Here is a 14,490-nt window from a genome sequence, read left to right on the forward strand (position 1 = left end):
GAAAGTATTCTATTGATTGGAGTTTGAAAAAAACATTATTTTGCATTTATACCTGTATTTTGCAAAATAAAAACGGCAAGTTTGTATTATTGGGTTCAAATGAATTCCCTAAACCCAAATCCCAAATTAGTTACTCATGGAAGACAGAGCTCCAAATCCCAAAGAAGACCCCCCCCCCCCCCCCAGTTCAAGAATAATTACCATCTAATTGCTGCAAATTGATCAGGGACAGGTTAAATTTGCAGTTGGACTGCAAACAGTAACGGCAATTAGTTCAATATTATCACTTTCTTTTGAAAAATCAACGCAAACTGCAAGAAACGAAATTATTTATGAATTTTGGACTTTGATTATTATTATGAACCAATATTGCCAATAGGCCAACAGTCCACTAGAGAGTTGTACTTGCAGAGGTTTTTAAAATTAACCGAATTCTCGAAGATAATATATATTTTGGTTTGCTTTCCACTACTAGTTCAGCTTGACAGAGCGGCGCCGGATTCTTAGATGCCCAAATTTGCCTGCACCTGGTGATGAGCCCTCAAAAATATATGGCAAATACCCAGTTGCAGCTTTGTATCTCTGCTGAATCTGGAAAGTCGAAATGATCAAGGTCAGTGATTCAACTGAATATGGATAATCATTCTACCAATAAAATTGACTTCCATCTTTTAAGGAATGTTAGTCTTTTGCGGAGAGAATTACCTCAAATATTTGTTGGCTGCTCTTCAGGCAATTCCTGCCAACCGCGCAAACTGTTCCGCCAGAACCTCCACCTGTAATCTTTGCTCCATATAATGCCCCACCATCTAATTTAGATGATTTACTATGCTGCATCTCTTGCACCAACTGTACAAGCCTATTGGTTCCATCGGAGCCAAGTCCACAGGCACTGTAGCTGTAGTGGCACTGCAAGAGAAGATTATGTTCAGCATTTTAGATTCTGCAACTGAATAATAAGGGCATTATGATTAAAGCTAGTGCTTGATTGATTTTACTTCAATCTAAGAAAAGTTGGACACTTCGCAGCCCACAAGTAGACCTAGATTTGTCCTTGCTTTGTGCATACCTGATACAATAACTCTCCAAGAGCCGTAAGCTGATCATCTGAATTTGCAGATGTTAGAAGTGCTTTGAATGCCTACACGGCAAATAACAAGGAAATAAACAAGTAAGCTGATCCTGTCCATTGTAAGTTCGTAACAATAACAAGAAACAGATAAGCATCTTATGACAATTCCTCTTCAATTTGTACTTGCGCTCGTGATTCAATGCTTACACTTGGCCCAAAACAAAAATGAAAACCGTCACCGACAATGTATGGCAGAAACTGTTTATAAGATGTCTAATAACAAATCAACTACTAACCTTAACTCGGAAATTTTCATATATAGGATGTCTAGTAGGTGCTCCCACTCCATACATACACTTTGGATCAATAACTGTAACTGGGTCACCATGATCAGCATACTTCTCCAGAAAAGCCTCACCAAGTATGGACTCGGGAAGTATCTTAACATAAAGAGCATCGTATCTGAACTCAAGTTACAAGTCAATGAATAAATAAACCTTTATAGGACCAATACAATATTTTAAATCCCTGTAAAAGGGACTTACCTATGAGGTGACAGGTTGCACAAATAATCTAATGAAGCTTCAGCTTTAGGCAGTTCAAAACCATCATCCTCTAACTCGTCAAGATTCATCCCATTTCCATTTGACAATGATCGAGACATAATCGTAGAAGCTGTAGACTTTATGATCGTCCGACCCATAAAGGCACCTACTCTAACAGATCCATAATCCGCACCACCAACACTATGCAAGAAGAACAAGCCATACATGAGTAAATCATCTTTTTTTTTTTATTAAGGGACATGAGTAAATCATCTTTATGTTTCCTAGGTTCTTCTAAAACTACTATAATTTTGATAATGAGATAGAAGATCTTCAGTACTTACTCTTCAAAAAAATTTGTGTAGTAAGTCATATGAAAGGATATTAAAATACAACCACTTTTAACGTAGACTTCATGAATGGTTAAAAACCTTGCCACCTTTTGGACCAAATGATAAAATATGAAAAAGTCGTTCTTCATAGATTTAGATGTTTCACCGTTGAATTGTAACTTTGTGAAATTTTCAAGGAAACTTATTGAGCCTAACACAAGCAAGAACTAGTCTAGAGTGTCTAGACTATATAGGATACTGATGTAAAGTATACGTGATCATTTTTGCACATCTATTCATTATATAGGAGAAAGAAAAACAATAGTCACTCATAATCAAAGTTGCACTGTTGCAGGACAGAAATTAGCACCATTTGGATTTAATAATAATACCTCTACAGCATGGCATAATTACAGAACTCCTACCTGTGTCTTATGCCTGAATCGATTCCCCAAAATCGGACATGGCCAGGAATTTCTACAAGCCCAAGTACCTCAGCAGGCTGTACAAGAAGCAAAGTTGACATGATTTGTTGATATTTAAATGCAGGAACAAGTAGGTTTGACATGATTTCTTAATATGTAAAATGCTGCAGCAAAGTTGCTATCTTCCGCATTGACAATGGGTTACCTGGCACACCATTGCAAGAAGCTTGTTGGCTTCACCACATGCAGAAGTCATTTGGTCCATCACACCACACGGAGCTCCAACAATATGATTCTCCACCTATTTAAGAGCAATGAACATTAATTAGACATAGTAAATGGACAAAGAAAAGGGTTTGGATGTCGTCAAGTTAGCTAAAGGTGCAACCTTCTGGCAAAGCAAAGCAAGATCTCTGGGACTGATGCTTAATCCTACAATGTAAACAAGAAGGCTTCAGTCATTTCTTATTGCACAAATGGCCAGATGGCTCTTTTTCTATTGGTTACTTTATTGAGCCTCACTATACAGAAACTGAAAGTATCTGACAACTTTCTAATAGATCAAACAAGAAGTTAACAAATCAGTGTGATATCAGAATAAATAAAACGGCAATAGAATTACACATTCATTTTTCAAAACTGCCATGCCTTTATTTTTCTTGGGCTTTGGATAGTTAACACAAACTTCCAGGAGTATGTCATCATGTGAATCAAAGTCAAATATGAAGCCTTTTCATTTTATTAACCAAACTAGGTTTGTCTAATTTAACAGATGATTTCATCTTCCTTCAAGTATTACCAATAAGCTTATTACAGAAGCAAAATAAATATATTTTTAATAGCCAAGAAAATTAATTTGAAGATTAAGCTGAACTCTCAAATATTTGAATCGTAGATGTACCATGGGCAGCAGCTATAGCAGACATTGTAGCAACCTCCACCGAAGCAGAAGAAGAAACACCTTTGCCTTCCGGAACTAAAGAGGATACCTGTATGTTATGACACGTCAATGCTGTCAAAGAACTATTTGTAAGAAAATAAAAGACAGTAGAGCAGTAAACCCTATAACAGCACAAGTCTTGCGGTAGCAGTGAGTAGAGACATATTCAAGTGGCACTTACCAGCAAACTAATGCTCTCCTTAAAGCGTACACCTAGTTCTGTCATTAAAACCAGAATGACACCCGCAACATATGCTGCCCACCTATAATTAAAACCATGTAATTATTATAACATTACAGATACAAACAAATTAAACCAAGAAGGCAACCTACTTTTGAGACGGATCTTGTGAAAAATATATTTTTGCTTTCTCATATGACATTGGATGATCTCCGTCCATAAAATCAGATAGATCCATGTCAAAAGTAGGACTACGATTGCTCAACTCTGAACCATACGAGACCTGTTGCAAACAATACCTTGACATGGTAAACATCCACTAGGCTGAAAAGTACGAACTAAGTTTAAGTTCTGTTCAGGAGAAACTACATCTACGCTAACCCTTTTTCTTTAAATCCCCAAAGATGAACATAAAAAACCCACTTCCTGTCTAAGGAAAGACTTCAAGAAATACTGATTCTCAATGCTTATACATACAATTTGCAAGACAGGGGTTGAGCTTTGTCCTTTGGCTTCCTGCCGAGCCAGGGCATGCTTCCAGAGCCTGTGTTTACTAGGTTGATGTCTCTGTACAGCAACATGGCAAGCTTCTCTTATGGGCATCTGTGAGAGAGAGAATCATATGAAACAATAGGGAGGAAAGACCACACCAAAAGCAGCTCCAGCTCACCATATATCAATCACGGAAGGCATATTTATTTCAAATGACACAGAAATATTATGACATCAGGTACCACAAAGTCCTTTTTCCATAAGAGTAACTTTGACACTAAGGTTTTCATTATTCAAAAATTTCTATTATTCTTTTCAATATTTTGCATGCTTCCAATTTGTCTAACCCAATGCCACAACGGAGCTTTCCATTCATTATTCAAATGCCTTCTCCATAACTCCATTTCAGACCAAAACAAAAATGAAGCAATTTCGAGTTTATCCAGTTCCACCATGCAAAACCCTCAACCTAGCCCCCAAAATGAAAGTATAAAGTTGTTTTGCCATGTCACTCCAACATGCAAGAAAAGGAAGGAAAATACCTCACAACACTTGTGACAACCCAAAGAGCATTTTGTGGTATTACAGTACATAATTTATATTATCTCTATATTGATATCCATACATGTGTAAGAGTAGGGTTATGAAGATAGAACAACCAATAACCATCAAAGAAAGAGATGGAACCTGCAAGACAAGGCTTCCTGAATAGTCAGCAATCCCACCCATTACATCTAATCGTCCAGGTGCTCTTGCCACAAAAATTTCTTCCTGTACCCAAAAATTAAAAACAATATTATTCTCTGAATAAACTAAATTAGTAAGACTATTTAACAGTGCTAATTACAGACCAATACTAGTGTTACATTTTTCTGTCTAACCGAGCTGTTAGAATTTCTATTAAAAAGAAATTAAAAAAACGCAAACAAATACCCTATGTGTCATGGTCATGGAGAATGCAGGTTTGACATAATACCATATGCAAAACATATCAGAATAAACTAAACCACTGAGATTGCTTACTTAACACTACTGTCAAGCAGATAACTTGACCTTAAATAGTCATTTATAGACCAAAATATAATACAAAATGCAGATACACCCATCACGTCACGGAAAATGCATAATAAACAGATCACCACATGAAAATAACTAAGAAAAGTTACTGAGTCATCTGCATCCTTTGTAGACATTTGCTGATATGGTGAAAATAAGACTATGAATAAACCTATGAGCTTGAGTTGAAATAAGAGAGACCTCCCAATTGAAGAGTCCGGCTGCAGCCTTCCGCTCTCTTATCTGCCGCTTCTCAGTAGCTTTTTCAGATTCATATGCAGAATCTAGTTCTGCCAAGCTCTTCAAAAAAGTCATTGTATCGGAAAGACCTTGAAGATCTCCATGAAGAATCTCAAAGTCTTCAATGCATCTAATATAAAAATTGGTTGCTATTAAAGAAATATCCAGTTAATTTTTACAAAAGCACACTAATAGAAGATGCATACGAGTTCATCAGGGAGCTCTGCTCGTCATTCTCACTCATTTGACAAGTTGGTGATCCAATTCGAAGTTCAGTTTCAGCATTTGCATACCATTCAGGAATGGCCATATCTCGTCCAGGGACCCTTTGAAGTTGATACCCAAGAATGATAGCATCACGCAACCTTCTTGCCCCACTAAGCTACATTTCAGCAACAGAAGAGTGTAATCAGAATATATCAATTTCATTCCCTTTTTTTTTTTTGCACAATTTTCCTATTAATTCAAATACCGTGGAATTGTGCCATAGTATAGTGCTAATTTTGTTCCTTTATTTTTGTTTTTCATTAGGGTGTAAATAAACCAGTCACAGCTACAGCCCGAAGTTAATTATAACAAAACTGTTTGGTACTGATGTTTCAGACATCTACTATTAGAATTTTTTTTTCCGCCTTCAAATTAGCAATGAAATTTGACACATTTGAATTACCTTATCTGATGCCCAGTTTTTCCCAATAGCTGTTTCTTGAAGGACCTGAGCTGCCACCTACAATTTCAAATTTTCATATTACTACACAGATGCTAAACTAAGTTGTATAACTAATTACTGGTGTGTAGCAACGAAGAAGGTACCTCACCACCATTGATGCCTCCTTCATAGCAAGGTTTTAAACTGATTGCACGCTCAAGGTAAGGTCTCCAATGACCAGTGAGCAAATCTCTCCTAATCATCTCAACGCCAGATTGATAATGCTGTTAAATAAATTCCCAATAATCATCAAATGTTTGACCAGAATGTTAAAGAGAGAGGCAAAAAGAATGATGACAATGAACAGACACAGATGAAGAAATAGAAAAGGTATCTGACTATTAGAAAGCCAAACCTGCCTTTAGGTCACTTCCCCAAAATATAAACTACCTTATATCTTTAATTACATAATTTAAATTACTCAAACTAATGATTGAAAATGTCAACACTAGAGAGAATTACTCACAGAAATTGAGCGAAAGAGAGGGTAAATGATATTTGTCTATGTGCGTGAAGTTCCCAGTAAATTTCAGAAAAATGGGGGAGAGGAAGATTTTGTTGCTTAACAAATAGATGAAACGTACCTCAAGCATATTTCTCAAAAAAGGTTCTTCATTGAAATAATCTCTGCGTACAAAGACAAATGGCAACTTGAATGCAAGGGCTTCACTCACAGTGCCGTATCCAATTTTTCCTGAAATAGCAGGAACTCGAATAAATTTTATCTCTATCAACTTAATGTAGCTCAGCCACCATTAAAAGTCTCAAACTTACCCAGCATACAATCAGATGCTGCTATAATATCAGGTGTATAAGCATCTTTTGCAAGCTTCCTAAAATTTGGTGGAAGCTCCTGGCTGTCAGAAGCACCACAAACCTGAGTAAAAAATAATAAAGGTTTTTTAGTAAGATTATTTACGCAATTCTAGTTAGAAAAAACATGTAGAAAATATGTTATAAAAACATACCAGGCCAAGCCATCCAGGGGGTAAAAAATCCTCTTTCAACTTCCAGCCTGATGGCTGCAAATTAGAGACACAAGTATACAAACTACAATTAGTAAAATATGGAAGTTAATTCACAAAGTGGTAAATCATATCGGTATACTAAGGCAAAGTAAGATTAGTATTATATATTGAACAGTATAAATTCACCAAGTAGTGTCTGTGCAATCAAATACAAGACTTCAATGATTGTATAACTAGAATGTACAATTTAGTAGCTAAGCCATCCATGGTATACCTGTCCACCAAAGTTGAGAATGACTAATTTGGCATCTTCTTCAATTCCTAGTTCCTTTCTCACCTATATCCAGGAAAACAGTGAGCAACTATACACTCAACTCAATTGAGCAATTGAAAGACTTTATGAAAGATTCTGGGACTAAAACCTCTTTGCGGGATCTGTGCAACCTCCTCACAACTAAAGGTACGTCAATTACATCACGGAATGCAGGCACTGCAAACATAAAAATAAAACATAAGAAAAATCCTTAGTAAACCCTATAGCCAAAGAGAGAAAGGTAATAAAGACAGGAAAGCCACTGTCTTTAGGGTTGAACAAAAACCACATACTTGGGCAGTATCCTGGGAGGCGGATCAGGAACTCACAGTGAGAATAATCTTCTGCTATCTATATTCAACACAAAGAAAGTTACCACAGAAAATATCAGATTTGAGGATGCAACCAGTATGATATCAAATCAATAGCATGAGAAAACAACCCAATAACTTTCATCAGTATGATTCACAACCTATAGGTGATATATAGAGATATGGGACAGATAATATCAAATTAAGGATGTAAGCAGAAGATGACTGACAAATTATAAAAACTAAAAGTGCATGATTCAATGTGAAGAACATGACAGATCACCTGCCAAACTATTGAACGATGATGACTTCCGGCTGCCATGACATATTCTGCATAGATGAAGTCCCAGCTGTACAGAGAAAAGTTTTCAAAAATTTAAAATGATTGTACAACTCACAAAATGGGTCACGAACATCACTTCATAATATGCATTCACATTTGAAATCTACAAGAGTTTGAGTAAAGAGAATGCTGGCATTGACAATTACCTAAAGTTAGTGACACAGACGGAGCGAATTCCAGCATCAGCTGCAGCTCGGCACGCAACTGGAACAACATCCGAGACCTGTTCTTGCACAATTGCAAAAAACTTGATTCAACATTCACCAAAGTATGAACATAATTACAAGCTCCGTTGATTCAATCTTAAGCCTAATAACAAACAGCAAAGGAAGCATTTGCTTACCACCAGGTCAGCTTTGATGGAGGTCAGCCACTCTACTTCAGTTTTCAATATAGACTCCCTTGGCACCACAGCCGTCTCGGAATACTAACACAACCAAGACAAAACAACACAAACATAATTATTGCTATGATCTCTATCCATCCAAAGGCTCAAACTTTGTATACCTTCTCCAAAGATGCAAGGCGATCCACTGTTAAGGCATCCGCCTGAACCGCTCCACAGTCCAGCAGCACCTAAATTCGACCATTCAACACAAATAACGAAACTAGCATTGCACTATTCTCCAAATTAACTTGATGGATTCGACTCCGAAAATCTCACCTTGCGAATGAAGAGTCGAGGCGACTGTACCTCCGACGTGAAAACAAAGTCCGGAGCTCCGGTGACCACGTGGACGTCATGACCGGCGAGAATCAGGTGACGCACCACCTACAATATCATATCATATGTGATCAGCAAGCAATTGAGGCAATTTAGAGTGAAAAGAAATTGAAGAAGAGAAATTGAGAGAGAATCGGAACCTCGACGACGCGAGTGGCGTGGCCGAAGCCGTGGCCGGTGACGTAGTAAGCGAAGACGAGGTGGTTCCTGGACGCGGAGACTCCGTCGGCCTCTTCCTCAATCCTCATAGCTCCGTTTGACGTAGTAAGAAAAGAATGTGATCAAAGAGCGACTGCCGTGACTGGGTTCCAAATATAGATGAGGCACCGTAATTGTAATTTATTTATTAACTCCCCAAATGCATGCGTCAATGGAGAATCAAAATCAAGATACGGAGTGGGATTGAATTGAATTGAATTGAGAGGATAAACACGGTTCCGATGTTATCGGGATCTTCGGGCCAACTTGATCTTTATCTTCTTCTTCTTCTTCTTCCTCTTCTTCTCTTTTCTGGTTCAAGTGGGTCAGCTCCAGTTGAGTTAGCAACACGTCACTGCCACGTCAACTCAACGGACTGATTAGGGATGATTTACCCACCTACCTACCATTTCAAACTCGCTCGTTCCCTACAAATTCGCTGCTTTTCTTTGTTGGCCCTTTTTTGGATAAGGATCGTCTGAATTTACCCTTTTTTTCTTCTTTTTTTTCTTTCTTGCAGGAATCCCAACGAGAGCATTCATACGAGTATATTCCAAGAGGATTTCAACATCAACTCAAAACAATTATTCTTGAGCTCTTCTTCTTTTCTCTTGCTCTTTAAGTCTTTATACATTACACAGTTGGTTGCATTCAAATGGTTTTTCTTCTTTACCATAGAATAGAATATACACATTACACATTACTATCTTTTTTTTACTTTGTCAAGGGGAACCCAAAGGCTTCCTAAACCCAAAATAAACCTCTTCGGCGAAATGCTCCAACTGTGCATTACAGCACAGTGCCTGGCCACTTTGACAGCGTCGGGGTTCGAACATAGCACCTAGACAAGAATTACTAGGCCACTTGCAGTGGTTATACACATTACTATCAAACCATTTTGTCATGGTAAGAGCTGGTTAAGAACTCACCAATAATCAAATCCTCTACCCTCATTCAAATGCGTTATTATTATTATTATTTTTTTTTTTGACAAAACTCTCATTCAAATGCATTAATGTAGAGGTATAAACCTATTCCACAAAGAAACGGAAGTAGGAGAATCACTCAACCTATTTTTTCAAATTTGATATCCAATGACACTTATTTTTTTAAATTTGTGTCTCATTACTAACTTAGATATCAGAACAGTGGATAAACAAACAACTCATTTTCTCCCTAACGTTCGACTTGTTTATCTGTAGAGTTGAGTTATCTGTAGAGTTGAGTCACGTAGTCAAACACCCTATCTAATCTAGTTGACAACAAGACTCTTAGTCTCTTATCTAATCTAACCAAAACATGTTATCCACAAGTTAAGTGACAGAGATGTCTTTCCCGTCCAAAATCCAAAATATACGAATTCAGTTAACCAAAAAATAGAAAAATTCACGAATTCAGCCCAATGTAGGAAAAAGGAAGAATGTCAGTGGGCCGGCCCTTATTATTTAGATGTGGCCTCCCGAGGAACTAATATCATCAATTGGGTCGGGCCTTCAAAGACCAGAACAGACTACAGAGCCTTTAGGGTGGTCTCATCTCTTTATATATAGCTACTCGTGGACCTCCTCATATCACTGATTCTAGGGTTTTATTACGTCTCCGCCGAATTTCTCATCGAGAAAACTCTCCCTTCTCCATGATCCACAAAAGGCTCCTCCTGATTGTGAGACTCAGGCACCTGTTGTGAATCATGGAGATGGGACATCTTTCTCAAACCCAGATCTTGTAGTGATTGATGTTCGTTTTGTAGTATTTTGTTTGAGTTTTGGTGAAAATCCAAGGAGATTTATGGGGCTGGAGTTTGACTCTTTGGCTATTATCACCGTTCCATAGAGATGAATGCAGCTTCCCTATATCAATCTCTCAACCTTTCCACACATAAATTCGCCGGCTTTTCATGCTGGGGGGTTTCCTGTCGAGGCTGATACATTTTGCTCCCAATTGTTTTGCCTTTTGTTGTTGGATTTTGGGTTTTTGTTTTTTGTTTGCTATTTTCAAATAAAAGAAAACGTATGGTGTTTTCAAATTGTATGAACGAATAGTGTTTGATTCGAGTGGTAATTCAGGCAACCCCTTTGCGATGACAATGGCAAAGGAGGTGTTTAGCTGCTCGGAAAGTAAGTTCTTTTGCTCTTCAGACTTGCTGAGATGACTCTTTGAAGCTGGTCTAGTAAGCATTAGTACATTTTATCTTGTTTACAAGGTTTGGTATCTGAAACAAAGTTGCTTTGGTGAGTCCAAATTTGCAGAATGCTTCGTTTTCATCATCTATCAGATCATTCTTGGTTGCATGCTGTACTTAATTGTGATCTTGGACCCATAGTTCTCTTTCTGGAATATGATTCTATTAGCTTTGCAATACATGCAAAATCAATGACATTTCAGAGCCATTCATGACAAATGTAACCGAATCTGACAAGGGGAGCTCTGAAAACAGAACAAGTAAAAGTCTCTGTGTAACAAAATTCTCCTCCAAAATGTTGAAGAACACTAACAACTTAATTATGAACCGGGGAACTGGTAATACAATCTTCCGAGTACACTTCTACCAGGAAAAGCAGTTCAACATGCTGCTACTAGCCTACTAGCTACCAAGTGATGGGGGTGATAGTGTTATTGAGCAGCTGTGGCTCCATACAATGGAGTTGTTGCTGTTGCTGCCAGCGTTGTAATTCAAAAGATCCATCCATCATACCACCTAACTCAGAGGATTTAGAGCCATCAGAACTGTTATCATCTGTGTCCATCATTTCAACTTCTTCAGCTTGCATTGGCTCCGAAAGACCGGCTGCCTGTGTCTCTGAACTTGAGGATGGAGGCCAATTAGATTCAACCCAAGGAACAATAGCCAAACAGCCATTTGAATCTTCTCTGTCACTTTGCTCAGCCTCTACTGGGTTTGACCACTTTAAACTTCCCTGTGTAAAGATATGGTCTGCCGGAGAGAGACTGATCAGCATTTTACAATCATCACCAAACATGAAAAGAACACTTTCTACTAGAATTAAGGTGTGATATTCCTTTGAAACAAACAAAGCACTCACTCTTGTCACTCTCTGGTTTCTAACCGCACACAAATGCACATGTCATGAGCTAATTCTAATTGCAAGAAATCAAGTTCGCTTCTCTTTGGTTTTTTTTCTGGGACACTAAATATTAAGCTGTAGCAGTTAAGCATTTCGAAATCATCAATAATGTATAATTGAAGCTCCCAAATGAACACAATATGAAGCAAAATCAGCTCATTAACAGCAATATAGAGATCCTGAGTCTCACCTCTTAAACCCGGAATCAAGTCCGAATTCACAATGATAGAGAAATCCTTGGAAGCAGGAGTCTTGTAAAACGTATTCGCAGGGTTGTAAATCACAAGAGCCTTCTCGTTTTCCTCAGGCAATGCCAACGGCTCCATCGGCAAAGCCCCTTTCTGCATCTCACTGGGGCATGCCAAGGCCTGTTCCTGTGCTAGCCTTTGCTCCAAGGCCTCAATTCCACCACTCTGATCTTCCGCCATGGTCGAAAACAAATCAGCATCCTACAATTCCACAACAATGATCAAAACTTGCACATCCAAAACTGTAACAAGAATTCAATTTAGGGTTTAGGGTATTACCAGTCGCCTGGATTTAGAGAAATGAGGCGACAAGTCGTCGAACGCTTCTTTTCGCTTCAGAGGCCGATTCTGTGGTGGCGTTTGATCAAGCACCTGGAATGCACTACTTCCATCTCCGTTCACGGCTCCGATGAAGTTAGCATCCTAAATTCCACAACCAAAATTTAGAAAATCGCCGATTGAAAATAACAACTTTCCCGAAACGGAAAGATGCGATTAGAATCCATATCCATAAACCCTAAATTGCAGAGAATTGAATCTAAGAGACTAAGAGAGTGAAAAATTAGCGAGTGCGGAGTGCGTACCAGTCGCCGGGACTTGGATGACGGAGACGACATGTCGTCGAATGAGAGGTCTTTCCGCTTCATCTTCTTCTTCGCCTCCAAACCCTAAATCAAGAGAGAATCAGGTAATCTTTCTTCGCAATTGGCACCGTGTGTTAATTATTTGGGGATTTATAATTGGGATTGGTATTTGGGATTTGAAAAGGGGCAAGTTCTCGGTGGTTCTCTGGAAGTTTCTTCATCTTTCCCGCTCCCGCCCATAATATCCCGACAAGGCCCAATGCTGTGTAGCCCAACTACTAGAGTCATCCTTCTCACTAGGGCCCAATTTACAAGGCCCGGTTTGATTGCTGGCAAATGACAATATGCTAGCAAGGTTGATGAATGCGAGGAAAAAATTAGGGTAAGAGAATGGAGGTTGATTTGTAGTTTTGCTCAAAACACTAGTAAGCTTGTAGATTTGTTTCAAACTAGTAGTCCGAAAGATAAAGATTGTACATTTTTACCTTCGTTTCAAAGTTTGAAGTTCAAGGTTTAAAAAGAGAAACATAATGAGTTTGTATAGTCGTTTATGTGTTGAAATTAAGCTATGAGCTTAAGACCTATCACTAGCAACCATAGCTTATACTAAAAGTTAAAGCTCGTAAGGATTGCCTTACGTTCGAACAAAATAGGTTTCTCGATAGTAGTGTAATGAATATTAGATTAAAACTGTTATTTGTTTATCTTGTCAGACAGTCTGACATGTTATGTTGTTAGATTGTCGATACATATAGTACGTTGTATAAGTTAACTATAAAAAGTAGCACGATGAACATCTACATTCCTCATCATATCCATTCTATGAACAAAATTGGTTAGGAAACAAAACGCAAGGAGCTCCGGAAGAGAGAGAACACGAAGAAAATCCCTCCCAGAGAAACAAGTTTGCCAGGAGAAATGGCAAGTCCGGTAATATTTGCAAAAGTTGGATGGTAATTGCGTAATTTGGAAACAGATATGGAGGGAACTGTTATCGGATAACGAAGGCGACACTCTGCTCTGTTCTGAGGAACTCATTCCTACAGTACTCCAATGGCGTCGATGATGATGATGTCTATCTCCCCCTGGAAACTCAGCTCTTTACGGACCATGCCACTGCCACCGTCAACGACGAGTCGTTTTCCGAAGCTCGCTCAATGCTCACCAATCAAGCAAGAACCAGAGGTACACTGATTTCCATTCATTTTATTCCACTCCTGAGCTTCAATCAGTGCCCAGAACGACATGCTGTTTAAAATCTGACAGACACTAGTCCAGTTAGGTTGATTCTTCTTCTGCAGCAATTTTGTGCGAGCCTTGCAATGGCAAAGGGTGGTTACTCTGTGATTTCTGTAAAGGACAGAAAACCAATGTGAAATCTGACTCTAATAGGACCTATCGGCGATGCCCAACTTGTAGAGCCGTAAGTGTGATTTTCAATTTTCAATTTTTACGCACACCCGAAACAGATTGAAGTGAAAGATTTCATTTCATTTTTATGGTTGAAATTATTGGTGCAGATTGGGTATGTGCTGTGTTCAAAGTGTAAGGTCTTCAAATGTGTCACATTCCCAAATTACAATGATGGTGAAGAGTTGTCTTTTTGAGCTTGAACAGCTTTGTGTTCACTTTTTCAGGTTCTCTTTTTACCCTACATTGTAATTTCTTTGATGAAATGGGAAAACCATTTATCCACGTAATTTTAGTGGCTCCTCATTTTCCT

The 14,490-nt window shown here is 38.4% G+C and overlaps 2 protein-coding genes and 1 non-coding gene across 4 annotated transcripts; 1 reads left to right on the forward strand and 2 right to left on the reverse strand.

Annotated features, from left to right (window-relative positions):
• Positions 1 to 312: 312 nt before the first annotated feature.
• LOC112170538 (L-arabinokinase) lies at positions 313 to 9,248 on the reverse strand. Its single transcript, XM_024307864.2, has 29 exons — positions 8,792 to 9,248; positions 8,592 to 8,699; positions 8,435 to 8,503; positions 8,271 to 8,354; positions 8,074 to 8,150; positions 7,868 to 7,934; positions 7,567 to 7,624; positions 7,383 to 7,450; positions 7,235 to 7,297; positions 6,961 to 7,014; positions 6,767 to 6,869; positions 6,577 to 6,686; positions 6,097 to 6,216; positions 5,954 to 6,010; positions 5,490 to 5,665; positions 5,245 to 5,413; positions 4,675 to 4,758; positions 3,973 to 4,098; positions 3,648 to 3,778; positions 3,496 to 3,577; positions 3,276 to 3,363; positions 2,763 to 2,806; positions 2,580 to 2,675; positions 2,375 to 2,451; positions 1,618 to 1,818; positions 1,369 to 1,534; positions 1,070 to 1,141; positions 706 to 909; positions 313 to 591 (listed from the first exon to the last, which is right to left on the reverse strand). Exons 1-29 carry the CDS (start codon positions 8,897 to 8,899, stop codon positions 472 to 474), a joined length of 2,982 nt encoding a protein of 993 aa, XP_024163632.1. The 5' UTR covers positions 8,900 to 9,248; the 3' UTR covers positions 313 to 471.
• Positions 9,249 to 10,913: 1,665 nt separating this feature from the next.
• Positions 10,914 to 11,036, forward strand: LOC112174936. The gene has a single exon (XR_002926246.1). It is a non-coding gene; the product is annotated as a small nucleolar RNA snoR77 (small nucleolar RNA).
• Positions 11,037 to 11,277: 241 nt separating this feature from the next.
• On the reverse strand, positions 11,278 to 12,928 carry LOC112172189. 2 transcript variants are annotated; one of them, XM_024309432.2, is made up of 4 exons: positions 12,768 to 12,928; positions 12,463 to 12,606; positions 12,126 to 12,384; positions 11,278 to 11,784 (listed from the first exon to the last, which is right to left on the reverse strand). In XM_024309432.2, the coding sequence occupies exons 1-4, from the start codon at positions 12,828 to 12,830 to the stop codon at positions 11,438 to 11,440; spliced, it is 813 nt and encodes a 270-aa protein (XP_024165200.1). In that variant the 5' UTR covers positions 12,831 to 12,928; the 3' UTR covers positions 11,278 to 11,437. The 2 variants fall into 2 exon arrangements, with proteins under 2 accessions (XP_024165200.1, XP_024165201.1); XM_024309433.2 differs by lacking the exon at positions 11,278 to 11,784 and adding an exon at positions 11,800 to 12,010.
• Positions 12,929 to 14,490: the final 1,562 nt, after the last annotated feature.

This window comes from Rosa chinensis, chromosome 6 (assembly GCF_002994745.2).
Source record: "Rosa chinensis cultivar Old Blush chromosome 6, RchiOBHm-V2, whole genome shotgun sequence".
Lineage (NCBI taxonomy): Eukaryota > Viridiplantae > Streptophyta > Magnoliopsida > Rosales > Rosaceae > Rosa > Rosa chinensis.